At 42.3% G+C, this 27,694-nt stretch overlaps 2 protein-coding genes across 12 annotated transcripts in view; both read right to left on the bottom strand.

Moving 5' to 3' along the window:
- Nucleotides 1-394: 394 nt before the first annotated feature.
- LOC106746282 (diacylglycerol kinase theta) lies at nt 395-18,090 on the bottom strand. 10 transcript variants are annotated; one of them, XM_014622684.1, is made up of 18 exons: nt 16,300-17,907; nt 12,118-12,197; nt 11,926-12,028; nt 11,111-11,331; nt 10,827-10,998; nt 8,639-8,791; nt 7,178-7,306; nt 6,963-7,100; nt 6,704-6,821; nt 6,379-6,566; nt 6,028-6,240; nt 5,797-5,928; nt 5,528-5,702; nt 5,078-5,403; nt 4,496-4,820; nt 4,230-4,389; nt 4,036-4,143; nt 395-2,822 (listed from the first exon to the last, which is right to left on the bottom strand). In XM_014622684.1, the coding sequence occupies exons 1-18, from the start codon at nt 16,433-16,435 to the stop codon at nt 2,709-2,711; spliced, it is 2,991 nt and encodes a 996-aa protein (XP_014478170.1). In that variant the 5' UTR covers nt 16,436-17,907; the 3' UTR covers nt 395-2,708. The 10 variants fall into 10 exon arrangements, 9 of the variants coding, with proteins under 9 accessions (XP_014478170.1, XP_014478172.1, XP_014478171.1 ...); XM_014622686.1 differs by having other exon boundaries at nt 6,963-7,097; nt 7,187-7,306; XM_014622685.1 differs by having other exon boundaries at nt 6,963-7,097; nt 16,300-17,906.
- A 1,053-nt stretch (nt 18,091-19,143) lies between these two features.
- The window catches only part of LOC106746286 (AP-1 complex subunit sigma-2), a 10,497-nt gene continuing 1,946 nt past the window's right edge, over nt 19,144-27,694 (bottom strand). Inside the window, exon 5 of one of the 2 annotated variants that reach the window (XM_014622705.1) lies at nt 19,144-22,371. In XM_014622705.1, coding sequence (XP_014478191.1) covers nt 22,327-22,371 — 45 coding nt within the window. In that variant the 3' untranslated portion in view covers nt 19,144-22,326. Of the gene's footprint in view, nt 22,372-23,243; nt 23,904-27,694 lie in introns of those variants that run through there. The other variant, XM_014622704.1, reaches the window with a different exon arrangement.

The following is a 27,694-nucleotide window of genomic DNA, read 5'->3' as shown; positions in this document are numbered from 1 at the left end:
GCAAATATACTATAGTTTGGTCAGATTAACAAATGTTCGCTCTCCAATCTGCCGTCGATGCGCCATTCATGTATTCGGCATACCGGATATAATAAACATGAACGACTGAGCCCATGCATCGTTGGCAGGTTGTGATACACGGAGGCCCGATCAATCATCCGGGCATGACCGCCTCCGTAGATTTTCTGTGGCTTGGTAATTAATTAATTTTCGATAATCTTTCTCATAATTGAAGGTATCCAAGAGAGGTCTAGTTAGATAATTAACTAAGTTTCACAGCGCGTACTAAAAGCATACTAAGAGTCCTATCGTTCCCTCCTTTGATTTACTCTCACACAGTATATCAAAGGTACGCGCTGCTGTCTTCTCCATTTTTTTTCACCGTTTTAGTTTCTTTTTTTTTTGGGTTCACGTTCACACGATACGAATATAACGTGTGTGCGTGAAAATTCAAAAGGGTCCTTTCCCCGCGAACTAGAAAGTACCCTCCTCACGCGTCGCATCACACATCGCTCACTCTCTCCCTCACTTTCTCTCTCTCTCGCTCTCGCTCGCTCTCCTTCGTCCGTCGACGTTGTCGCATTAAATGCCGTCGCGATTTAACTGGCAAACCGTCTTATATAAGAGAGCCCCTACACTTTTATAATGTATTATGTACAATTGTATTTGGCACCGAAGTTCTTTTTTTCTCTATTTTATTCCTCTTCCCCTCCTCTTTTTTTTTTTGGTTTTACTTTTCTTTCACGCGATACCAGCGAAGGAAAGTCCAATATGAACGTAAGCCCTGCTGCACGTGTGAGAGAGCGACATCGGAGCTTAAGTATTTGTTTGCGTCGCGTGCTTCGAGGATCAGCGGGTGACACTCGATGTATTCTGGTAGCACATATGTATATGTGTGTGTTGTGTGTGTGTGTGTATACGTATGTACGTGCGTATATGCGCGTGTATGTGTATTCATTCAGTGTACCAAAGACGTGAGAACCTTGGAAGCTCGCAAACAATAGTATATTGCTTCCGATTCGCGTGGTCCTGCCCCCCCCTTCCCCCCGTACGTCACTCGACCCACGTCAACGACACACGTCCCGACGACCTCCCCCTCTTTTTTTTCCTCTGTGTTTTCCTTCTTCCTTTTTTCCTCTTAAGTACGTATTAACGCGTTTTACGTTACGCGCGTTACAACCTCGTATCCTCCTCCTTTTTCTTTTGACATAGTTCGTAAAGTGTACATATTTCTGTGATTCACGCTTCTTCGTCACGTTAATAGTGGAATGTATGTTGCCGATGGCACTGCCAAACTTTGTCGTCATGGGAGACTGTCAGAGCTCCGAGGTCAGTCGCGATGCCAATCCGACTCGGACACGCTTAACGTTCGCGCGCGCACTGTGTATTCGTCATTTGTACATTCTCTCTCTCTCTCTCTTTCTTTCTCCGCCGCGGAGACGGATCGGCAAAGCGTTCGTTAATTCACGTTGCGATCTTATCGTCTTATGAAAAAGATACATTAATTTACCTCCTTATTAATCGTATCCTAGGAAACTCTGACTGCCACTGGTTTCTTAACGAATTCCAGACTGCCCAGCAGCCAGACATACACAACAATTGTCACAACTTAAAGTCGTAGTGTGTACTAATACAATATTATGTAAATATATTAATATTTAATCATAAATACTCTATAATATATTATTAACAACTTATTTGCGTCTCTTCTTGTTTTTTTCTTTTTTTCTTTATATATTCGTCCGGAGTTTCACGTTTCACGTATCGTGAAAAACTCTGTGTGTGTGTGTGTGTGTGTGTGTGTGTGTAGACTGCAAAATACCATACGAAACGTAAATATACATCACGACTTCCTTCCCCCGTCATTTCAACCATCAAGCTTGGAACGTAAATATATATGTATACAAATCAACGTCGTCGTGAGCACGCGTAAGTGCGTAGCTTCCTTCAATACTGCTTAATATGTTGCGTGTTTGTGTGCGTATTCACTTGAAGAACGACTCGGAACACGTTCCCTACGACGCACTTCAGAACGCAGCCGACGGTCCGATGGGAGAATTTGTGCTTGAGTGATACTCATAAGATAGAAAATCTTTCATTGGACGCTGGATGCGTCTCGAAAATGCGCCGGGAAAAAAGGAAAGCGCGTTCAAAGCGTTCTGCAAGTGTTGTATGTGTGTGTGTATGTATGTGTACGCGCGCGTGTACCGTGTCAAGATCTATTATAATTTTACTAAAAAAATATTGATCGATAAGAGAGCTACGTACAGTGCTATAATTATTAACATTTAAAAATGAGATCTATCTTTCCCTTTCTATTAATGTAAGAACAAACATTAAGAATCATCGAGTCGACCGTGGATTTTTTTTTTCACGCTGTGTATATTACGTGTGTCCGTGTGATTTGAAAACCTTATCTACCTTGTCACCCTCTCCCTGCCTCTTCATCGAGCGGTTTGTGTTCCTTTTCCACTTTCTCTTCTCCCTCGCGTTGTACGTGTGTGCCTTAATGTTTAAGTTCGTGCGGCGCCACCGCGCGCCGTCGGACGATTTCAAGGCCGATTGTATATAATTCTCTTTTTTTCTTTTACTTTTTTTTTACCGCAGTGTGCTAAATCGATCGAGTCCTCTGTCTTGTGTGTGGCTACGTGCTCGCGGTCACGGCGACGCATTCTCATCCACTTTCACATAACGTTTTGTTCATTCACTCAGAAGATCTCCGCGTCCGGTTCGTTCGACGGTGCAGCCTGTAGCGCCAACTGCATACTGGATTCTGTATTACGCCGCTTCATTTTACCCTTAGTCTTCTTCAGCATCGTAGCCTAGGAAGGGACAGGATCAGGGAGCGCACAAAGGAGCAGTCGATAAAAAATGTCAGTCAATGCCACTGACAAAAATGGAAAGTAGAAAAAAAAAAATTACGAACTCAAGGTCAACGAATCATACATAGAAAAAGAAGGAAACGAAGTAGAAGAAGAAGTAGAAGACAAGAAGAAGAAGAAACGTTACTCTCGTAAAAGCTAAACACTACTATCCGGTAATAGAATGGCGTCTAATCCACACATTACGACAAGCTCGAGCTAGCTGCGTTGGATTGAGGCATTGAGACAAGGTATAATAACGAAAGTCGATCGGTTTTACATGCACCAACGAGGAGGGACCGGATTTTTCTCTTGTTATCTCGTTTGTTTGTTTTTTTCTCTATTTTGCTTTCTCCGTTTATAAGGTGAATCGCTCGAAGACGGCACACGTTCATCACACCCGAAGGCTCCTGCTCTGCGCGCGCGTGCACGCGCGCGCAACCTGAGGATGCCTCGGTTGTGTTGTCTCGCGCGCGCGTCTTCAACGAGAGAGAGAGACTAAAAACGATCGAGCGAGCGGTTGTAAGTTGTGGTATGGTTGGATTACTCGTCCGTGCTCTTGCCCCCCTCCCCATTAGCAGGTAGAATCGACGGTTCGGTATTGCGACGCTTGATCTTACTTTTCTTCAACATGGTTGCCTGAAGTGAACAAAGGAACAAGGAAAATATTAGTCGAGTGCAGTCGGGGGAAGGAAAGCATGCGCTGATGGGTATCAGCAATCAGGTTACGCTTTCTTACGGAGAATACGTAGAGCATTGTTGTGAATGTGAAACGAAGAAAAAAAAAGGGCTACAAACTAATACATACGGATGCTCCTGTCAAAAGTTTACGTGCCACAAAAAAAACGCATGTTATGGCCCCCATCATTCTACGTAAACCCGAACAGTGAGTGAGAGAGAGAAAGAGAAAGAGAGAGAGAGAGAGAGAGAGAGAAAGAGAAAGGGTGCAATCATTTTTCCTTGATATGTGTGTGTGTTTATATGTACATGTATGTACATACTCCACACAAGAGGGATTATCAACACCCACGTACTGATCTATATCGATATATATATATATATATATCGCAAACCATGTTGTGTTCCAACAGACATGTGATTCTACGTTACGTTCTGTCCGTTCTTTCGGTGGAATTATGGGGTTTCCGTGTGAGATTCTATGACGAGATATTACCTTAAGTGCGGACTTCAGGACAGAGATCTTCCCCGGACTCTGCACCCACGGTTCACCGTCCACTTGCACCGGTATATCCGAATTCAGCTGAATGGTTATGTGTCCGCCCTGTCGAGTGAAGTGAGTCAATGCGTGAACAAACGTGTATACGTGCTGACATCGATTGTGGGTGTCAGGCCCGGTGGAATTCTCACCTGTGCTATCCTCATAGCCGTGCGTAGACCCGACTGTATCTGTCCGAGGTGCATAACTCCCGTTACTCCGACGACTTCCAACATACCGTCCCAGTGATTTGGCGTACAAAATTGATCTTCTTTGGTATCTGGTCCCCAGGGATTAGCACCAGAGCCCCAACTAGGTTGTAACGAGAAAAAAAGGAGAGAAGCTCGTCGTTGGAAGTAACGAACATATTCTAGGTTCCTCGTCTCCCGTGGCGCAAATGTGTCACGATAAAATTTACCTTAAAATATTCAGAATAATTATCCCTTCCACCTGTGGCAATTCGATCAATTTGCCGTCCACTTCCAACCGAATTTCCTTGTGTAAATCCTTGCACGGCTTACGCTTCACCATCTTACGCAAGCCCATCGTCACGTACACGCCTTTATTCCGTAATCTACTCTTGAATTTGTTAGGGTTTTCTTCCCTCGCGTTGTGAAAGTCCAAACATAAATCCGCGTCGACGCCGATGCCAAAATAATTGTTCATCACATACATTTGCGTATTGTCTTCGCTACTAGAACCCCCTGCGCCTGCGGTATGCAATCGACACCATGCCAGTTTTTCTGAAAAAGGAAGGGAATTGTGTGAGGACACCGGGGTTCCCTCAGTGGGAAACACAGTTGTATCTATCGGCGATATTCGCGACAATTTTATTACTCGAGAGCGTCTCAAGTTCACCTCTAGAATTGTAAGATTTCGTTCATTACGCAGCATCTGAAGACAAACTTAAAACAACCCTTGAACGATGAAAAAATCGAGCTGTGAGTAAATATTCTCCCGTCTCGACAACTAGCTTATATGTCAGAATCACGTCTCTCACCTGCTGCAGTCGTGATCGCTTGAGGATTGCTCCCCTCTTGGTCTTGCGAATTAAAAACCACGGTCCACCTGTCCAATATTACCTCTTCCGCGTCGATAACGTCTCGCAATAAATTTAGCGGGTCTTCGTCTCCCGTGTAACCGGAACCCCAACATAGCACACGAGCGAGGTCGTTCCCCGTTCCCAGAGGCACGATAGCGCATGCGGGAGAAGAGCACACGCTATCCTGACCTGCATTATCTAAACACTGTAGCACCCAACCTATAGTGCCATCTCCACCACATACCAGGATCTTGTAATCCTGTACGTGACGGAAAACGTAAAGTCTGTAACACACAATGCAAAGGAACGCATTTTTTTCTCTCTCTCTCTCTAACTTCTTTTTGCGCAGTTATATCGTATATTTCGACACACACACTTCATCATCATATTTAAAACGTGCGTGCTTACCCGGGTAAAGGTCCACCGTTGTCAAGATCAAACACCTGATAAGGATTTAACAGTTTACGAAAACTAGAAATTAGTTGAAGTCCTTGACAACCGCCAGATTTTACGTTTACGAATACGAGCAACGGTTGTACGCCCGATGGTACCATATTCGGCTCGATATTCGGTAAAAGCATTACTAGAAGAAGAACAGAAAAATGCATGTTACGTATGTGTCAATATAGTCTCTGGATTTCAGTTTAAAAAAAATATATATATTGAAATATAGATACCTAGAAGTTGCTTGTCTTCGTATTTCAATTCCCGCAACGTGTATAACGCTTTAACCGCCTGATCGGAATCTTTGTATATGATAACCACCGAACCGTATTCGTAATAAATTGGGCCAAGCTCGAATTTATTTTCTAAACAATCGAAATTAGCCACGTTTAAGCGTGTGTATATTTGCGTGTATTAATTTTTGTAGATATGCACGTACATATATTCATCACAGGATCACTAACCTTTTCCTAAAATTTCTCTTAATATGTCCCCATAGCGTATTTGGGTGAGACCTGGTGGTAAGTTGCCCACGAATAAAGCCAGATTAGGTCCGTGGGGATCTTGCCTCAGTTGCAAGTAAAACCGCATCAGCTCCATTTGTCTGATAGAATCCTTCCCCAGTTGCTTGACGATGTCCCAGGGTTTTTCGTCCAGGGACAAAACTCTCTCCGTCACTGGCGAACATCAAGATCTGATTTAATCTCACGCACAACACACGGAGGTAAGAGAAGGAGAGAGGACTTCGAGGAATATACCGAATACCCGGCGTATCTCGCGCGAACGCCAAACTGAATGAAGAACTTGGAACCTACCACCATGATCCAACAGAACCTCGCTGCACCTGTAATCGTCGCAATTGAAATCTTCTAAACCGAACTTCCCCAGCGCCTCGTTTATTAAATCGGCGACCGTTGTCTTCTCAGTGACAGGTACTATACAGAAGAACTCTGACACCTGCAGTTTGCCAGGATACACTCGCACCTCTCCGCTGTTGTTATTTCTGAAATTACATCAATTTCGCGCGTTTTGTATTAAAATGCTCTCTCTTCGAGCGTGCGCTCGCTCGCTCACACACAAACACACACACACACCCACACACATATAGGTCATAATTAAGAGAATACAGCGTGAACTCACTTAAATCGTAAGAACACAGCCGGACGTTTGCCTTCTTTGCGATTTAAATTTAAGACAGGCGTCGGGTCGCACAGCTCCTTGTCCTCGGTGGCGTACAGGTCGGTTAAGTAAAAATTGCCTGAATATCGCCGAGCGGAACGAGAAGAGCGGGAAAGAGAGAGAGAGAGAGAGAGAGAAAGAGAAACTCATTAGACCGGTCGGCGAATTTATCGAACGGAATTTATACAGTTGTGTTAAAGCTAGGAAATATTTCACGTACTAGGATCTTTCGTAATGTGAAAAGCACGCAGTGCCGACGTGAGAACCTGCTCTGTCGTAGCCTGCCTGGGCACCGAGATCACCCGAAATATCCGTCGCCTCAGAGAGTTGTCGCCATCGTACACCTTGATCATCTCTGCTGACAAACGGCAAAGATTTTCAAATTAAGAGGGGAGAAAATCCCGCGACTGCTAATCGGGAGTTGTATTGAAATACCTTCGTCACCTCTTTCTTTGTCGTCTTTCTCCTTAGGAGAACGTGGATCTCGACTGTGCGTACACTGCGCCGGCTCCCCGTTGTCACGGTACTTCGCATCGCTACTGAACTCTTCTGATATGCTCCGCGCTGTAAACAGAGGAAGAAGCGTTTTCGCTTAGGACATCATTAACGCATTTTGTTATGATATACGACGGAGTAAATCGAATTATATAATACATCTTCTTCCGTCGAGCGCATCTCTAGATCTTAATGTGGAAGTCTTTTCTCTTCCCTTATATTTTTTGTTTTCTTTTTACAACCATTACTCAGATAACATTAATGGTGTCAATAAGGAAAAGCGTTTCTAATACGAATAACATATATAGAATATTCGATGCAGCTCTTACAAGGATTTTATTCTGCAATTAGCAATTCCGCGTACAAGTTGTTCGAATTATTCATTACTATTCTCATTAATTGCATTATTATATATTATCGTTGGTTTTTTTAATACAGTAATGAATAAATTGCAAATTTGTGTGCGAGTATCGAGGAAAGAGATACGTGCATTACTTCGATAGAAAAAACGAATGAATTTACTCTCGAGAGTGGTTTGTAAGCAAGAAGAGAGCGTAGTAACGAATCTGTTTATCATTCAAGAATAAATCACATCTCTTACCATCGATTATTTACGATGGGTTTGCAGAACACACACACGATAGGAAGAATTAGTCAGTAGTATTCTTGAACTTCATTTCACTGCATAGTAGAGTGATAAGCATCATGGAATCTCATAGCATCCAGTGGGCTGAATGACAGTGCATGCACCGAAGCGAGACATACATACATGCTAAAACGTAAACAGTATAACAAAATAACATACATAAACGAAAAGATTGGTGCACCATGATATTTATATAAAAAACGCATGTCGCATGTGTGACAATTTATTACAAATCCAGTATAGGCAATGTGACGATATCTACTATGTACTTTCGACAAACATGTCATCTTTATCCTACTTCTTCAAGTGAGTTCACGTAAATAGCATCGTATTGCTTGTCAGAGTCGTCGGAAACTATAATGTAGAATGTCGCTCGATATTAGTGTTGAAAGTATGACAGAAGCCAGCTAAAAATGTATTCGCATTGCTGTTACGCAAAATTAAGGGAAAAAATGCATAAATAAACACGTTTGCGTATCTTTTTAATATAGCTCTCTCAGTCAACAGATGCATGTGTTGAGTAAGTCGAGTTACAAGTAGAGGTAACAACAGCGATGAGATCACTACGGCATATTCCAATTCACTCTCAGTCTTGTACGATTTATATGTATTATGTATGCACATATGTGTGTGTGTGTGTATGTGTGTGGGCGTGCGCGCGCGCGCGCGCGTATGTATGTATGTACGTATGTAGTATACATCTTAGAATCGAATACGTTCACACAGATGAATGACGATGATTATATTCTAGATACCTCGAACATAGGGAGGGGAAGCATGACAATTTCCACGGCAGCTACGTGGCAAAACTAGCGAAAGGCGCCTCAAAGCTTCGGCTAGGCGGTCTGACAGCCTAGCAGCCCCAATTTGTTCACTCTCAGCGAAATCGAATTGCTCTCCGATGTTATCTTCACATAGAAGAAAAGACCGAATATTTTAACGGTCACCGTAATTTGTGTAATGAAATCTATAAAGATTTCGTTTCTCTGTTTCACGATATTTTCGTAATGCTTCATTATGCCTTGTGTTTATCGTCCAATTTATTTAATCACTATCAGACAAAGACGCTTATTTTCTACGATATCAAATGATCAAACCGCTTCGAAAAGAAGTCTCTCTTGTAAGTTTCGTCAGCTGTGTTCATAGCTTTCTCTTTTTGTGACCGCGCGAAATATATTATCCTATCCAATATCTATCTAATTACAAAGCTACCTGAAATAAGTGTTGCATCTGTGAAAATACTTTATGCCTATTGAAAGCACGTTGAGAGTAGCGATTAATCGCAAGAGGAGCGATCAGCCACAAAAGCCACTGATGATTTATAATTGTGAACACAAAATAATTGATATAACAGGTGTAGTTCTCTTTATCACTGCTTATGGAAGTTTGTACAATTATAGTTACAAATTTCCTTAGAACTTTGAATACAAGGACAAGAACTATACAATAAACAGATTTATAAATTTTTATTCTTTTCACGTTGAGGGATACTGTAAATTTTCATGTATATTCGATGAGAGAGAGAGAGAGAGAGATAAATAATTGAATTGTATTATCGATTTTATGATCATTAATCGGTGCGGCCGTATTTTATATAATACGAAACGCGAAAAAATAAACTATTAATCCCTGTATGAATAATACACATGTACATGTATGGAAGGCTGAGAGTATGAGAAATTGTGAATAGAAAAATATTTGTGTAAAATATTAGACAATCGTTCATAAATTTTGGCTATTAATAATAAACAATGTAAAAGACATAAATTTTCACTTTACGATAAAACAAAATGATGAAAGTTTGAGGCAATCATTTCTTAGGATACAGATAGGACTTTACTCGCTTGTGATATCGAAGAAAGTCAACGTTGCATGCTCTGAAAAGGAAGAACATGTATATGTTTACAAATTGACGGTATTTATACACGCGTGAATAAATGTTTAAAACAGTATCATGCAAAAATCTGTGATCCAGAAAATAGGTTATAACTTTATAAATATGTACCTCTACTGGTATATGAGAGAGAGAGAAAGAGAAGAATGTTTCATATATTGCACATTCTTTTTGACTTTAGAGTACAATGTGCAACATTTGTCGTTATCAATTATTGGTGCGTATATGCGTACGTGTACATGTGCTATGCGTAGTAAAGATAGATATAAAATCTCATACGTGTGTAACTTATACATTTAATACCTAGTGTAAAAAATAATTAATACGTATCAATGAGTGAAGAAGTACTAATGTGCTTGAACAAAAAAAAAAAAGGGGAAAAAAATTCGATTTAATAAACGTTATAAAGCGCCAATTCAAATCATGGGATTTGCTATGCGCAAGTAAAAAACGCAATAATTAATGAAATATTCGATTGGACGATGCAGCTAGAGAAGCTCTCAACGTAACACTTCTGCCATTATTTGTTATCTGAGTCTGATATATCGATATCGCTTGCGGAGGCATCATCCTCTAGTCCGGAAATGGTGCATTTGTTCGCGCATATATACACGAGACGCACACAAAATCATAATTGCCCACGTGTGTACCTACAAATAATCGCGTGCATTGCGTAACTGTCAATGCGAGCATTTCTATTTCACGCAATTTTAACACAAATATTCAACAACAGATTCCATTTGTATAACAGCATCGATATGCTTATGCATAACTACGTTTTGTCAAGTGTGTCTATTGCTTTATTAGAATGAGAAGACCTCTCGACAATCTCTCACAATCTCTCGCGCTTCAGCCTGACTGATTAGCTCAAGGTATATTCTCTTGAGCGAATGAGAGCTGCTTCAATAACCGAAGTATATATTCGCGTTGATTAATAAAATATTAGAGTGCTTCGCGCACGGCACGGAGTGATGAAGCGCAACTCCTCATTCCATTATTCTAATTACCTGTTAACACGCACATCGGTAATTACACGGGAAGACACTTACGGCAAGAATACTCACGCGCCAGCACTTCTTTACGTCGCACTTGCACACCGATGATGGCTTCCATGGGAACTTCGGTGCGCGGAATACTAACTGCATGTGGTGGCAAATATATGGGTTCCAAGTTGCCGAAGGTGCATTCTTGGGGGATATTCTTGTAACAATACGCGTGTAGCTGCGAGAGAACAAACACGCACAATTCGATATACATTCGAAATACGACTTAACGTGTCTCTCTTGGAAATAAGGACAGGGAAAAAATATATATATAGATCTCTTTCTCTTACCGTCATGCCGCACCATTCGCATCGGAATCCGGACAGGCACTCGGCAGAAAAGCAACCCTTCTTGCACACTCCGCATTTGGAGCTGCTCGGAAGGTTGCCTTCCCGCCAATGATGAGTGTGCTTCACCGCTGCTAGATCCCTTCCAGGTAAGTACGTAGCGTTCTCTTTGCAGTCTGCCACTGCGAAGTCTTGGCATTCTACGTGCACGAAGTACTCGCATACTACGGCAAAACAAACGGTTCTCCGTTTTTACTACGAACCAACACTTAGGCGACGGACGTTTTCGGGATTTTTTACAACAAGCCATTAGTCATCACTCGTATCAGACATTGACGGTATTACTCTTATTACTACGGAGGTTGAGGGCTTGAGGCAACGTAACACCGGACTGTCCATTGTGACCTAACCAGACCTATCGTGATTCAGCTCTTTCTCAAATGTTGAGCAGGCTCAGGCCTTTGAAGAATCTTAAAACCAGCTTAGGATCTGCGTCTCTTAATTTTCATGATGCGGTGGTAGTCGCTTGCTTCGATAAAAACGGCAGACATATGTTGCTTTTTGATTGGCTAGAAATGGAATTTGGCCATCTCCATTTGACTCCCTCCACGTCACTGATCACTGGACTTGTTACTGCTTTACGACACACTACCGATTCGCTTGTATTCGCTCCTTACTTCTGATCTATGTTATTAACGGCTTATTGTAGGAAGCCCTTTGCGGAAGAAGGGCGCTTAGAAACTCAAATGGAAAGCTTCCGCAATTATTGAATAACGAATTCAGGCTACGGTCGTAACAAACGTAAAACGTCGTCTTACTTTCGCAATGTACGGATGGATTGTCATCCAATCGTTTCCGACAGACGTTGCAGAATTTCCGTTTACGATGTACTTGTTCGGACCAACAATGTGCAACCGGGTTCTGCAACAATATGAAGAAGCTGCGTGAACTCTGGGTTAACAAACGGCGAAGCGCGTACATACATGTGTATCGCGCGGTGTGTATCTTACCTTGATGAGGCTTGCCGCGATACTGGAGCAGGGAGAGACGACGGCCTTGAGACAGCGGTCGTGCACCACGAAGTTACACACTGCCAACAGAGAAGAAAGTGAACATTCAGAGGACAGAGCGGAGGAACGCCGCGTTCGAGACACACGCGAGACCGATTGCGGTGAGGACCGTGTGAAATAAGCGGTGATGCACCGCAACGTAAATCAATATCACTTCACTCGTGTCGTAATTTATAACAAGATCTTCTGACCTTTCCCGCGATGTCAGCAAAAACGTCGGGAATCATGCACGGTTTGGGGAGATCCGTCGCGTTTGATCGCCGTGATCTCGCGGATATTCGTCCGGCAGATCGCGGAACTTTTGCGGAGGCTGAAGCCAAGTTCTCCTCCCTCGCGCGTGTTCCCAAGTACTCGAACTTGGGCGAAGAACATGCGCGTTTCTTCGAATCGTGCGGACGTATATACTTTCGAAAATAACGCGTCCCTGTTTATTTTTACAGGTACCTCTGATAGATCCCCCAATGAGGTTCAACAGCCCGCGGTGTTTTTATATCGCTGGGGTTAGAATTGAGTGAATGGGTGAGAGAGAGAGAGAGAGAGAGAGAGAGAGAGAGAGAGAGAGAGAGATCCAAGATAGCGTACATTTTCGCATATTATATATATATTTCCCCGCGAAAGCAAATAATAATGATCGAGTCCTGTCGCGCTCTTGCGGCGCTAATCAGGCAAGATGTGGGAAATTTGTCGCATCGGCGCGCAGGTGCATCCCGAAATAGTATTATGCATCCGCTTCGTTAAGAAGACGCCATCGGCCAGCACCATCGGACGATCGACCGTCGTGCCACGAATGTCGAGTTAACTTTAACTCTTCGAGTGGGTAGTTTATAAATCGAAAAGAAATATTCGTCATTATCGCGAGAAAGGGAGGTCCGCCAGCGAGCTGGAAGATGTCTCGCGTTTGCGAAATAGACGAATGTAAAAAAAGACGGGAGGGAAATCCATCGGTGTTACTTCGTAAAGTAACGTCGATTTCGTCTGTGTGTTCCCTAACAGGTTGCTGTCAGGGGGGAAACGGAAGCGACAAGTACGTAACGATCGATTCGAGTTAAATTGTCTCTCTCTCTTAAAAATACATCGCGCAGAGACACCACCATAGATGTGCGAGCGCGAGGTGTTGCGCCTGAACGTCTAAATCCTCCTCGAAGCTGCGGAAGTTTCGCGCGGGAATCGCGTCTTCGATGTAATAATTCTCGATTATTCGCCGGTACAACATCGGTCGGGGTCAATCTTAATCGCCACGCGAACAATGTCGCCCCGTCGTCCGCCGCGGAAGAATCCATTCACGGATCGTTTTAAGGTGTTCGTAACGATCCTCAACGCGCACGTACACGTTTCGAGAGTGTATCACATTTCCGGTTTATTAAAAATAACGCGTCTTTGAGCCACGCGCGCGCGCGGACTACTACGGCGACTACACAGCTACGGGATTTTTTCACGAGGCTTCTTCACGCGGCATGTACAGTTATTAATAAGTGGAACCTCGTGCGTTTTTTTCTTTTCTTTCGGGGGGGGGGGGATAAAAGACAGTCTGATAAAACGCTATCTGAGGTGCGGATATATCTTTTAATTGGCGGTTGAGTCAATGTTGAAACACAGCCGTATGTAGCGAAGCTAGGCAGCACGATCGCTTATCCGACAAATATCAGACCTCTGATCGCATACACACGCACGATGCGAACTGATGTAAGACATTCTTTTTCTTTTTTATCTACAAGGACCACCTTTTGCGCGTATAAATGTCTATCCGTGAAACGACTCGTGTAGCGAGAGATTAAAATCGACATAACAGCGAAGCGACCAAACGCGAGCGCCAACTTTTTTCATTCTGGCGTGACTATAAAAGAAGTTTTCAAGGCGGCTGAAGCCGCCGGATGAGAGGAGCACCGGCTCTGGTGGCATCTCGCGTACTGACAGTCGCAAAGGCGGATTCGTTCTGAGAAGGAACTGAATCTACAATCTGGTTCGTGTAACATTTTACTGATATTGAGTAAGCCCTTATCTATAACCTTGCATTAATACATAAGCATATTGACTAACCATGCTCGATTATTTTTCTAATAAGCGACTAATGATTAGTCAATTTGCTTACGTATTAAAGCAAGATTGTAGATAAGGACTACCTTTTACTAAGAGAGAGAGAGAGAGAGAGAAAGGGAGGGGGAAAGAATCAACTGCTAAATCTATCAATCTTGCGTCCTTCTAGGAATATCTATACACACTTTTATAAACAAGCTCATCATCTACGACAGACTCAAGTTGTTCTGAATCCAATATCGCGCGAGCGATTATCGAGACACATCACGCTCGATATATCCAATCGTTCCTCTTTCTTTTTGCGCGGAATTAAAAACAATCAAGGATATCAGTGTGGCTCTCTGCCACCGTTCAAATGTAAAACCGATGTTTTCAAGCGATCTTTTAGAAGGTTTGCCGAGGTATAAAATTATCTTGCTTCTGCCGACACAAAGAGCTCAATCAAGCTGGTTCGAAGTTGCACTTTATCAATCATCATTGTGTACAGAACGCGGTAATATACAGATTTCATTCGTTGACATCTTTATGTACCGAAGTCCTAAGATACCTCTTTACATATCTCGACCGTAATCTCGCGTGCATTTCCCTCTGGTATATCTATTCATATCCCTGCCTTCCTTATTTGTGTGTATTCTCACTCATTAATATTATTTTTTAATACGTTTTTTTATTATTATTATAACTATCACAATCACAGCGTCATCTTCATCATTATACCGTCTTTACTCGAGTTATTTCCATGAGAAAATTGATCACTACCCACCGTAATTATAATCTATAATTTCATATTATCCTCTTTGTGCGCTCGAGGGGGTTCATCCCAGAGCGCGCTGAATAAATAACGCTTTCTCTCTCTCTCTCTCTCTTTCTCCCTCCCTCCCTCTTTCTCTCCCTCGATCGAACGTTCCAATATATTCTGAAAAGAACGCGAAGCGGACATGGCTCTCTCTCTCTCTCTCTTGTTCAGTTCGCGGCGTTACAACGAAGCTTCTTTACGCCTCTTTGCCTGTCAGCAAGCTCTCACACTTGCCCCCACCTCGAGGCAACCCTCTTTGCCGCCGGACACCACCACCGTCGCCGCGGAACGCCCGCACCCCTCTACGCTACTTCGGCAACCTTATCCGTAGTCTTCAGCCATACTACCCCACCCCTCGCGATCAATGCTCGTGAAAATGTGGGCGCGCGTTCGCGCTCGCGCCCTCTGCGCGCGATCCACGTACATCGTCGCCGTCGCCACTGTCTCCACCTCCGTCTCTTCCCCTTCTGCCTCCCGCCTGTTTTCTCTTTCCATTTTTCTCTCTACGCGAGAATCTCTCTCCTCCTCCCTCTCGCGCTATTACCCGATCCACGGTTGCGGCGCGGCGTGTTGTCCGCCCGTCACGAATAGGCGCCAGCGTGGAAATGCCTCCGCGGCGCGGAGCACTCGAGGGAACGAGCGCACCCGCTGCCCACACTCTTGGCCCGCCCCCCTCTCCGGTCTCGCTCCAACCTACTTGCCCGCCATTCATCGGGGCGAATCGGCGGTCGATCGCCGATAATCCCCGACCTGTTTATACCGTGCGAGATCCCCAGGCATCCCCCGAGCATCTGCGATTATCCGTGCCGTTACCGGTCGCGACTATCGATCGTCACGGTTGTGTTTGGGTCTCGCGGCGCTCGCTTGAAACTTTAACGAGCGCGCGCGCGCCTCTCTTCCTGTTTTCTCTCCGAGACATCGTTTCTCCGCAACGGCAAAATCGCGAGAACCGAGACGGAGAAGGGACGAGAGACAGACCTCCGAAGGTTCTTCTCAGGACACTTGCCCGTGAGGAGAGAGAGAGAGAGAGAGAGAGAAGTGGAGAACGAAGCTCGGGAGCGTGCGAGCATCTCCCGAGACACATTCGTGCGTCTCGCGGAGCTTTTTGCGCATACTCCGGCATGGACAAGACGACGAGATCGAGAGATACGCGCGCTGCTCCCCACGGGAGACTCGTCTAGAAAAGCCGCTGCCTGATCTCTCTCTCTCTCTCTCTCTCGCTGTCTACGATCGCACTCGACGTCGTCGCTCGAGCACGTAGCCGCGGTTTTCCTCCCCCTCCTGCCCCTTACCTTCGCAGATGTACCCCTGCTGTATCAGGCCCCAGAGCATGTCCGAGCAGCAATGGCAGTACGTCGGTTTATGAAACGTCTTCTTACTGAAGCTGTGCCCATGGCTGGCTGGAGTCTCGGCCGAGACCGACGCCATATTCCCCGTTCCACCGCGGAACCGCTCACGCCAGATTTTCACTGTGAAGATCTACTGCACAGGTCGCGCCGCGCGACGATGACAACAACATAACTACAAGCGGATCACTATGTGATCTCGGTACCGTACGACGCGTACATAATTGCGCTGCCGTTGCAGCTGCTGCGGTAGTAACAGCAGTGGTCGTCGAAGCTCGTTGTTGTTGTTGTTGTTCTTCTTCTTCTTCTTCCTCTTCTCGCCGCTCGCCGCCGTTCTCGTCGCCGATGATGGCACGCTACTACTGCTCGCGTCGTCGTACCGCCGTCGTCGTCTCGGTACTCGGCGCGTCTTCACGTCGTCGTCGTCGTCCTCGTGCCTAACACGCATTATTTCTCGGGCTGCGCCACTCGGTTCGACCTACCGACGCGATCGACGCAGCCACGATCGCGCGCGTCAGATAATACTTGCTCTTCCTCGTCGTCGTGAATCGCGCGGCGACTCGCCGATCAACCACTACCGATCGCGACTCGCTGCTGCACGCGGCCGCTGCCGCAGGCATCACCGCGCTGCCGATCCCCGTAGTTGAGCCCGCTGTTGTCCTCGCCGGGAGTCCCGCTCGCCTCGTACGCGGCACGCCGATGCGTGCGATATCGCGCATCCGAACTGACGAACCGAGCGAACGCCGCCGAGTGGTCGCACTGACATCAGCCCCTTTTCGTCACCGCCACCGGTGACCAGTGGCGGCGAGTGCGCCTGCTGCCCTAACGGCCTAAGTGGGGCGTCATGTGGGGGGCCGCCGTACCGAGCCGAGCCGAGCGACGAGAGCAAACCGCCCTCCACCGCCCTCTTCCGAGAGAGCCACGCAAGGGCGTGCTCTCTTGCTCTCCCTCTCTCTCTTACTCTCTCGCTCTTTACCTTCGCCGCCGAGCTCTCACGTATGACGGGCCGCGCGACGATGCCTCCTCGTCGTTGCTCGCCGACCACCACGACCGTCCGTGGCTTCCATCCTCTCACCCTGCGGTCTCTCTCGCTCTCTCGCGACAATCAACGCTTGGATCGGGGCTAAGAGGGGGGGAGAGAGAGAGAGAGAGAGGGAGAGTACTCTCGCTTGTCCCCAGCACTGGTAGCGCGACGATGACGTCTTTCTCTTCTTCGTCGGTCGCTTTGCAGTCTCCCGGCCGCCTCTTCGCGGTTTCCCGTTTCTCCGAGGCGAGAACGCTCTCAGGAGGCAACCCGGTGTCCGACGGTGCAAACGGACTCTCGACGGCGCAGCGACGTCCGGTCGCTCCGCTGGGTCCTCTCGCAGACGACGCGCGGGGAAGCGCGCAGCGTTCGCTTCCAGGTACGGCGATCACAACGCGAACGAGCGAGGAGAGGACAGAGAGAGAGAGAGCGCGCGCGCGCGCGCGCACACACCACACCACCGGATCTCTTCGAGCGATGACGCTCGATGGACGACGAGAGCGTCTCTCTCAAGGAACTCTCCACCGTCGCACCGCAGATACTTCTCTCTCTCTCTCTCTCTCTCTCGCGTTATCGTTCGCACGTTCGTCCGCGCGCGGCGATCAATTCGCGTTCTCTCTCGCGCGCTTGTCACGCGTAGGATCAGCGTACGCGGCGCGGACGCGCGCAGAGTCCGGACACGAGCGATCGTCGACGACGGTGTACGTACGTACGTACGACGACGGCGGCGGCGATGGCGTCGAGAGCGACGTCAGTGATGGGAAACCGATACGCGTGCCGCGTGCGCTACGACGTCGCACAACGTTTCCTCTCGCGCGCCGACGCAGCGCGATCCCGTCGTCCATCTTCGTCCTCCTCGCGCCCGCGACGCTGTCGAGTACATCTGCCTGCGGTGAACTCTGCCGGCGCCGCTCGACGTAGTCGAGCCTCAATCTTCCCGGCCTCGAGATGTGCGAATAATCGAGACGAATTCGACTCCGTTCAGCAGGCCCGGTTTACGATTCCGCGGCGACGAGCGGACGCGCGGTCCCGTCGCACGCACGGGGCCTTTGTCTTTCTCTTTCTTTTCTCCTCTCTCTCTCTCTCTCTCTCTGAGGAGAATCTCTGATTTTTTTCAGGGCGTTCTCATATTCCGCAAAGACGTTGCGGAGCAAGCGAGCGGCGGCCGAGAAAGCGTAACGTCCCATTTAATCGTCTCTCTCCTGCGCCTACCTCCGTTGCTCTTCCTCGATAATAGACCGCGGCCTATTATTCGCGACGGCCGTCGTCGCATTGTACATCGCGCGCGCCCGTGATACATGTCCGGGATATATGCGATCGGCGACGTTTACAATGAGCCGCGTGAATCGCGGGTAGAGAGTCGCCGCGCGCGCAAAGGAGCGAGCGAGTGCGAGGGAGAGAGAGAGAGAGGGGGAGAGGCAGAACGCCTTGCGGGATTTTTCAATAACGGAAACGAGGGGGTGGCACGCATTTTCACATCTCTGTCACGTCCGTTGTATTCATTAAACCGTCTGCCGCACATGCCTACATTGACGGACATTATAAAGTTATATCTCGCCGGGCGTTCTATTGTGCGATCGAACGTGAATGAAACGGGTTTAAATTTCAATACGGCCGGCAGATGCATGCTACATGTGCATGTGTGTGTATCAAACCACCGTTATTATAAACCACTGTTGTAATCGCGCACGCGTTTCTAGGTGGTGCGTTGTGAGGAGCGCGAGTATTGTTAGATTTTTCGACATTCATGCACGTAATTGTTGCGGTTTCCCTTCCACGGGAAAGAAAAAAGATCATGTGTGAAATTCGCCCATACAACCATGTACAATCATATGTGTCTACAACGAAAAAATACTGTTGTTTACAAATTATGATGCAAGTACAATCGGAGTAAATACTTCTGGCTACATTTGTCCTTCTAACAGCACATTTAATTAAACGACATTTCTTTTTTTTTTTTTTCGTATAAATACATATAATCATATATATGTGGCCACATATATGAGCAAAAATTCACGTATGATTTTATATAATTATATATAATAATAAATAATAATTTTTTCCTGAGTCTTTAATTGTAACCGTAACGTTTCGACGACCGATGGTTATATAATTTAACGCGCGGACACCGGTCGGCGCGGACGCGTTAAATAATTGAGTATTATAATGTACCCCGTGTGTAACAACGTCTAATTCACAATTTAGGGTGAGTTAAATAATTAAATAAATCATACAATATAGCGCGCGCAAAAGGTTGACGCGACCTTGGCGCGCCGAAGGTCGCACGACCTCTGACACAACGCGTAGGCTTGTGACGCATTTACGGTCGCACAATAGTTCCTCATAGGGCACGAATATGTTGAGCGACGTCAGCCACGGCTTCCGATTTTGCCGAAATTGACCAGAGTCCGAAGGAAAGACAGAGAGGATAACTTATGATACCTGCGACATGTATTGCGTTCGCGTTTGTTTATGCTGTATGTGCGCGCAACAATCATCGTAAACAATGATGGAACGTGCAGGATAAATGTAACAAATGTCACTCTCGTTCGAGATTTTGTAGAAAAACATACGGTCGAAATTAAATCGGTACACATCCGACACGTATCGCAGAGATACGCTCACAACGTGAAACGTAATAACGCGCGTGAGGTGTTTTTTTTTATACATTTTATTTATCTTGGACGGAGCACAAAGCATCGTCGTTTGTCAATGCAACACTTCGGTATTAATACGTAATACATATCTCATGTTCTTAACATCGATAAAGTCTTATTTTACGCTCCTACAGTTCTGTCGAGTATTATTAGTTATCCTGCCGGATAGCACAATGAAGATAATAACTTAACAATTACTTTTGATTTGTTCCCGACAAAATATACACGCTAACACTCCGACGTTGGTGTGTAAGCTTAACGCAAGAAAGTATGACATCTCGCTTGCGTAATTATAACCAAGTGCAAGGACGATATTGAATGTTGCTGGTTATATATATATATATATAAAAGGGAAACATAAAATATAAAATAAGATGGCCTTGAAACGCAATAGTTTTAAGTACGTTATCGTGGCCTAACGCTACTTAAATATCGACATCCACGGTATATGTTGTGCGTGTGCGTGTGTGTAACGAAGTTTAATAAAGTTATAAAAAAAGACAGACAGGGATAAGTCGCAAAGCTTTTTTCTTTTTTTATCGTCTAACGGTATAATGCCTATCTTCTTGAGGTCTTAACAATTTTCAATCTACACGATGGCGAAACAGAAATACTGTTCGTAAACACGTAAGATTGAAAATCGGATATGTGTAGTGTGTTATATATGTTTACGCGTGTCGCGTGACGCATGTAAAATGCTACAAGCGATTATTTTCGCACATACTTAATTTATTGTCTGATCTTTGATACGGCAAGTATCTCGTGAGCGTAGAAATGCGAGATTTTTAAACACCTCAATCGCACAGCTTAACGACATATAATTACGTTACAAAATATTTCGATTAGTTTCAACAAGTGGACACGGAAATCGATAATTTTTACTCTTTCGCTATGCCACGTAAAGACGCGTTTCAAGCTTCATGAAAATATAGGGTGTGATGTAATTCTATAATGAGAGAATGCGTACTATTGCACTTAATTTTTCTAACGAATTACTATTAAAAAATTGAATCTGGCGAGGTTGACGCAACTTGTACAGTGCGTATATACGCACAGTACGCAATTTAAAGATTACAGTAAATACTAATATAATCAAATATTCCTTTAACTCTATAGTGACATGGGAAACATCATATATGTGATAATAACAATGATGTGACGATAATAATAAGAATGAGAATGTTTTATACCAACTTCGACATTTACTAATAAACCACCTCGAATATCGTTAAAGAATAAACGCCAGCTATTGATTCCCATCTTTCTCTGGCACAGTCTGTATATCTCTCAATACATTCCAACAGAGCTTGCCCTCGTTATACTATATTAGATTATATTCAACTTTCCTCTTTAACATTGATTAAAAATGTGTGTGTGTGTGTGTGTGTGTGTGTGACAACACTTATTATAGAGCATATCTATTATAGCATTATAGCATATCTATATGTAGGTTTCAGAGAAATACCCGGAATTTCATTAATGATATATTATGTAATACAGAATATATATGATATTTAATTAACAATACATCACATCTCGCGTAACAAGTGATTATGTATAAACAAGGTTTTAAACTTGATCTGATTAGCTTACATGTAACTTCATTTTATCTAATTATAACGTTTCATACTGTTATATAAATAGATAATTTCCGCAATTACTCTCTTTTATTAAAAAAAAGTCGGTAAAATTAAGAAAAATAAGAAATCCTTCACCGAAATCTTACTTTTCTATTTTATGTGATATGTCAAAAAAGCACGGAATTTTACGTTATCGCGTTGATAATGTCAAAACATTTTGTCATTCTTTCTCATTCAATAAACAATGAAAGTTTTCAGATTGTATACGTCGCCACTCGAGGAAAGTTTTTTTTAATTTTCTTTTTACCTTATTTTTTTATCAATAAAGACGCAAAAGTGAAAAATATGTAGGATGGCAAATTTACTTGTGTCTATTGGAACATGTTCAGTTGTGTGTGTCACTATTATATATTGATGTAAATATAGCTAATTAAAGTAATATGCAAAAAAGATGCGCGAAATATCGGAGTCAAAAGGACCTGTAGCTTCAAAAAATATGGAATGATTTATATGTATGTGTGTGTTTGTGTATGTTTGTTTCTGATGTATTATGAAAATAATAAATTTGACAACTGCAAGTATGTCTGCACCAAAACCCATACGTACGTACATATATTTATCTAATCTTTTGAAATGCGTCAACGCGGAATGGTAGAACAAAAGTGCAGGAATGTACACTTACGACATTCATGTATGCGCGCTTTGAAGAATATTATCCCAGTCCATGATCCTCGAAGAATCCCTGAGGAGTTTCTTCCTGCAACAGACACGAGAACAAGTTTGTCAGTGTTACACTCGGAATCGGCTTTAGAATAATATGAATAGGGATCAATTACTTTGACGCTGCACTCAATAAAAAATGTATTACGAAAGAAATTATTATATACATATAATATATATATATATATATATACACATATATAAACGTATGTATACACGTACCTACTTTATAATAAAACTCTCTTCTTGATGCAGCTTCAAATGGTGAACTGAACCCTTTTCATATGAGCAAATACCTCAATATTTGTGTATGGGTAATAAAAAAAAACGTATATTTATTCGGTTGCCTCGACTGAAATCTCAAGCGACAGAAAAAATTGCTTGTTTTACATGCAACGTGTTGATTTGTGGAGTATCCTCCGGAAATGTGATAGGGGAGTGAAATGCAATTCGCAGGTACAGAACGCATATATCAGGAAAATATCTAGCTTACAGAGCTAACGAAGGATTGCACTTTTACGAATCTCGCAAGGTTACCATTCCCCAAGTAAACAACCAACTTCCAACAAACCAACTCGAGATGCACGGTGCTACTTTTACCTGAGACTTGTGTTTGAGTCTGATTAGTATAGGCTGATAACAGAAGAGGTATATTACGTGCGCGTGTTCACTTTCAATTACACTAAAGATCACATTCTATATATTTATTACTAGTACACTTAGCGTATCGGTAATATAATGACATTAGAAATTGACATTACTACTTATGTATAACATATACATGTATGTATACGTATATATATATATATATATGTATATATATGTATAAAGTGTATAAAGATAAGTTTTTGAATTGCTGATTAATTAGAGTAATGCTTTTTAAGTAAGTGGAGATAAATACGTAAGAAATATATATGTATGTATGTATTCTATTATATGTAGTCGCATTAATACTGACGCTCTTCAAAATACAGCACATGTACAATCTTCTCATAAAAATAACTTATCGATACAGACAGTTTTATTGCCAGAGTTGAAGACTAAAGTACGGAGCACAACTATCGCCGTTTCGTTAGTAGTATGTACGTTAAAAGTCATAACTAAGAATTGAAAACTGTAGAGTTCAGCCTTTGGTTAGTAACATAACACTTTACTCGATACGCAGAAGACGATTTTTCTCGATATAAAAATATGTCGATGTACACAGAACGCTTTAGGCATCATGTTTTCTTTGTTCTCTTTTTTATTTCTTCTTTTGTAAAAACTTCCTTATCTAGTTGTGTGCAAATTTTCATTCACGGGGGGGGGTATGGAATTTATCAAAGGTCTTGCGGCCGAAAGGAAGTGCACGATGCCTGAAACGATCTGTGTACGATTAGTAGAGTTGCCTTGAAAATTTATCTGACACAGTAGAGCCGTAATTTTTTGTTTTGGCATCATGCAGCGGGTAAGCCCTTTCTGGTTTTTCAGCCGATCGTGTGGGTCGATATTTTGTCCGTGAAGCTCATGCAAAGTACGAAGTACCTATAAAAGCCCTATCTCCCGCAGAGCACCTTCCACAGCTTCGTCCTTACACAACAAACAAAGAAAATCTAACTAGTCTTCGCTAAACTTCTATTTCCGCATCCGTATCTACCGTGGGTTTAATATGACATGACATATTGTACATAGTGTTATAAACATTTCAAGTGTCAGAAAACGTTTAGCTCTTCACACAAATTAGCAGTAGACAGTAGTAATAGTGGTAGTAGGTAGTAGTAGAAGTATTATCTTTAAACGGTGTTAAAATATTATCGTAAAGATTCTCTCAAGTCGCGGGGAGCATTGTTATTGTCGTAGTAAAAGTAGTATTTGTGCTTATAACGGCTGCGTTCAGAAAACACAAGCGATCAGTGAGCGGTCAGTGATTATCGGTCTTTACTGTTAGATCCCGTAAATTTAGACCAATTATGTCGACGAATTACTCAACCGTGGTGCAACCGTTATATTTTCTGAACGCAATTAATCTATCACGATGTCATAACACTTTCTTATTTCGTCTTTTTTTTTTTATAATTTATAATTTTACGTTATATTTTTCAATTTCTTCGAAAGATTACACATACAGGAGGTGAGTTTTCCACGATAAATATAGATATAATTGCTGATTGAAAATTTTTCAATGAAATGTAAAGACTACTATATTTCGTTAAGTATACATGAAACAAGGCATTTAAAACGCGATATAGAGACATCTCCAAATTGATCTTGAATGAGAAGAAAGTTCTGTCTTGATCGACCGTTAGGACTTTTGTTTAAAACGCTTGATTTCTCAAAATTGTCCCCGAAATTGATTTCTCATCGATACTTTGGAAGATATCGCAATTTGTCGCGCTTGAAGTGCCTCACACACGCACACACTCATGCGCACGTACACACACATGCACAGACTGTATAGAAAAAGCTGATAACAAGGGCTCACAAGTTGCCATTTCATCTGGACTATCCGGTATTCGGGCTGCATATGTCGAATAAAGTATTTACATGTTGTTATAATAATAACATACATGTTATTGATCACTCTGTAGTAGCCGGATCTACTTCATCCAACACATGGAGCTGGGATGGCCTTACGAAGGCCGGTCATAAGAAACGCAATAACTTTTGAGCCCTGCCGACATTATTATACTAATGGAACTACGTGAAATTTTGTACTGGAACCCGATATCGTTATGGAGAATAATAATGCTAAGTCATAAAATATTAACTCGGAAAACAAAAACACGAGACACAAATGTTACAAAATAAATATAACTGTTGAAGAATATTTATTCGATTTTGAAGACATATACATGTACATATCAACACACTCTACTTATAAACGTAGTAATACACTTCTCATTTATTCTAGCTCTAGTGGTGCAGGTCACCACATGTTTATAATCTAAAAAATAAATCGATTAATCTATATAGAGACCTCGAGACTAAGTTTAAACTATTAATATGGCAATATATGTTAATACCACTCTTATTATTATCAGAGAAAGTACAAGTGCATGAAATCATTGCATTGGTGCCATGCCTTCCTTTTGTACAAAATTCGGCGAACATACAGGTCACATGGCAATTAATAGCAAATCGCGGATTAGCGTACCCGGGCTGCTGAGTTTTCGATGAGAGCCGTTATGCCGAGAGCAATAATCTTTCTCTCTTTTCTTTGTACATTCGTATTTATTTATTATTGTATGCTTTGGTTGTCTCTATCGCATAGACTTTTATATATATTATTTATCATCTATCATATCAGACTGATAACCTGGATGAAGAAGCCCAGGTGAAATCGGCAGCTGGGAAGTATGTACAAAGCGTTGCAACTTAATTTGGACATCGTGAAAATTGGTGTGAAGCGATAAAAAAAGAAGCTATTGACACACCAATATTTCGATTAAATTTTTCTTACGAGTGTTACTTTTATTCATAAGCGTATTGATTAGTTATTTATCTATGGCAAATATAATCAAAATAATATTCGAAATGCAAGTTTTTCCTCGCGTTTATCGCGTAATTTCGTTGCGTTTATTGCGGCTATCACTGACACCCGAACGGATCGGTTAAGCAAATCCGTGATCTAATTATTAGTAACACTTTCATTCGCTTTCAGAACGTATTGTCATTCTGTCAATACTGCATGCACATAGGTTGCTTAGAATCGTACATACGGACGGAAATTAGGAAAACGCAGTTTAGACATTTGAAATACCTTATGCAAAATATATAGAATCAAGTATTATGCGCAATATTATGGTCATCATACCAGATGCTATTGTTTCCTATGTTAACAGTTAGAAAGAAAAATATTGTTAAAAACAATAATATGCTGTGAGACTATGTCTGGGCTTTTCATATGAATATTTGCACATACCGTCGGTAAAAAAGTTCCTTTCATTTAATACTCGTCATTTAGCTAAATATTTTCCAATTGATAATAACCAAAGTCTAACATTTAAATTTTTAACAATATTACAATAACGTTTTCTACAACTTAAACAATTTTAACTTGAATGAAGGTGTAATATATCATTTTAAATACAAAACAGAACAAGTTTAACAATGTTTGGCAAATTCTCCAAATATTAACGAAATGTCAGTTAAAGAAAAAAAATTGATAGACTAGAATAAATAAGGTGTATGTATATATTTTCTCCGTGCTAACTTTATCAAATTATTTAAGTGGCATATTTTATAGGTAATCTTGAGAACAAAGGCATCCTTATTAATACAGTATACAATGTGTATGATTATAATAAAACATTTCAAACGTTAGTCAAAGTATATAAGATATTTCTTTCTCACTTATTACTGATATTATAATCTATTTATAAATTTCAAATATGTCGATCGTGATTATTGTATAGTCTCAGTCATCATTAATTGTACTACCAGCTCAGAATTTGCGAATAAATTTTACTCTATTAATATTACTTCGCAATAGTTCATCCGATATAAAATCTATATACAAGAGGCTTCAAATCAATGATTATCTGAGCAATTGTAATCCACATCCACAAAAAAGGGACAGCAGTATCTGTTTTTCAAGTCAAGTATATGTAAAGTACATGTTGCATGTATATTACATAAAATATTTTAAATTCACATACACATACATAGTGTTTTGTGTGAAAACGTCTTTCAACAAATAATAAGATTGCGCGTATTCATTTCGTATTTAAATTACGACTAGTATGTGCACGCGTGCACCTTCACAATTGTATGTGATAACTCGGAAATTTAGATAGGATCAACATAATTTTCACGTTTATCAATGCAAACCTCAGAAAATACTATCTCTTTTGTCATATAATATTATCAAACGGTTTATAAGTGCTATTACACAGATAGTGTCGCGAAGAATAAAAGACATTAACAGCAAAACGTATTGTACAAGCACGCCTGAGGATTAAATGAGAAGCGTATATGCACGCACGATTGTCTATAGAAACATTCAGCATTTAACATTTACCTTATAAACTTTCCATTGTTGTGAACATTAACATTATATTACAGGTAGTATGTTGTTCATGCTTAAGAGAAAAAAATATATATAGTATAATTGTGTGCAATATTTTGGAGGAAAGTACTTGATAAAGGGAGATAAGAGAAATTATTAATTCTAAAAATATTCTCTCGATCTATATGTTTGCGGAATAACAGATGAGAAATAAAAAATCAAAAGATTTTTTTTTCTTATATTGCACACATCATACGAGAAATAGCATGTGTAATAATTATTTGTAAATGTAGTGCTGAACAGTCAACATTTTATAAACAGGCAAGAAGATTTTTCATGTGTATATATATATATATACATATATATATATATA

This window comes from Dinoponera quadriceps, unplaced genomic scaffold, assembly GCF_001313825.1.
Source record: "Dinoponera quadriceps isolate SergipeBrazil2010 unplaced genomic scaffold, ASM131382v1 scaffold566, whole genome shotgun sequence".
In the NCBI taxonomy this organism is placed as follows: Eukaryota; Metazoa; Arthropoda; class Insecta; order Hymenoptera; family Formicidae; genus Dinoponera; species Dinoponera quadriceps.
Note: the sequence above shows the minus strand (reverse complement) of the source record. Positions and strands in the feature narration are given on the sequence as shown.